At 45.1% G+C, this 960-nt stretch overlaps 1 protein-coding gene across 1 annotated transcript in view; it reads left to right on the top strand.

Moving 5' to 3' along the window:
- Positions 1-204: 204 nt before the first annotated feature.
- CHD1L (chromodomain helicase DNA binding protein 1-like) overlaps positions 205-960 on the top strand; it is a 45,701-nt gene continuing 44,945 nt past the window's right edge. The window contains 2 exon segments of the mRNA XM_015565963.1: positions 205-261; positions 354-530. Of these exon segments, the coding sequence (XP_015421449.1) occupies positions 205-261; positions 354-530 (234 nt within the window).

Here is a 960-nt window from a genome sequence, read left to right on the forward strand (position 1 = left end):
TTTTTTGCAAAATTCAAATGGTTTCAATTAAGCAAGCAGACACAGGTACAATTCATGTGTTGTTGTTTGTGGTTATGCTGCCTCAGTAATGCCTCATTTCCTAGAACGGACACTAGCATGAGAGTCAGGCAGTATTAGAGGCCAGCTCCCAAGTGGACTTTTTCATCTGTCATGTGGATCCCCTAATACTGGGTTTTGAATATCATGGTGGCTACATCTGCTGAAAAAGTAGTTTGGAAGTCAGCGGATGTTTACATATTTGTAACTTACATATCCCAGTAGAGGATATGGCCAGTAATGTTGGTTGTATAGGGGCTTAGGCCATATCCTTCAGTTGAAGTCTTAGAATATAGCCTGTGTGTGTGTGTGTGCTGAAATATTTGCCGTTGGGACTGGCTGTGTTTTTTTTATTTCTAGGGATTAACCTACGCGCTTACCAACTGGAGGGAGTCAACTGGCTCGCCCAGCGCTTCCATTGTCAGAATGGCTGCGTCCTGGGAGATGAGATGGGCCTGGGGAAGACGTGCCAGGTATGTCACTTAACCTCGGGTTGAGGGTGAGGGTACTGGCTCCCCACTGACACTGCAGGGTGGTCTCACCTGCACCGAAATACCTTCTGACAACTCATTACTATCTTTAGTTGCTAGGATGCATTTTTACATGAGGTGGTGACATGCCTGAACCTTCATTTGGAGATTCTGACATTGGCGCCGACTTTTCTGATCAGGGGACAGTTTTGAACTGTGTCACTACCCTTATTTTAGTGCCTGGGTGGGGTTTTTCTCTTGTAAAGCAAATATACCTGTCTCAGGGATCAAATTGTTTCTGTCTTCCTTAGCAATACTCTAACGAATTAAGTTAGCTGGACCACTTCTCATATTAATTTCCCTTCCCCAGTGAGTAGAGGACCACTTCTCATGTCTCCTGCACAGTGGTTCTCAACCTTCCTAATGCCGTGAC

Source organism: Myotis davidii, unplaced genomic scaffold, assembly GCF_000327345.1.
Source record: "Myotis davidii unplaced genomic scaffold, ASM32734v1 scaffold2782, whole genome shotgun sequence".
Lineage (NCBI taxonomy): Eukaryota > Metazoa > Chordata > Mammalia > Chiroptera > Vespertilionidae > Myotis > Myotis davidii.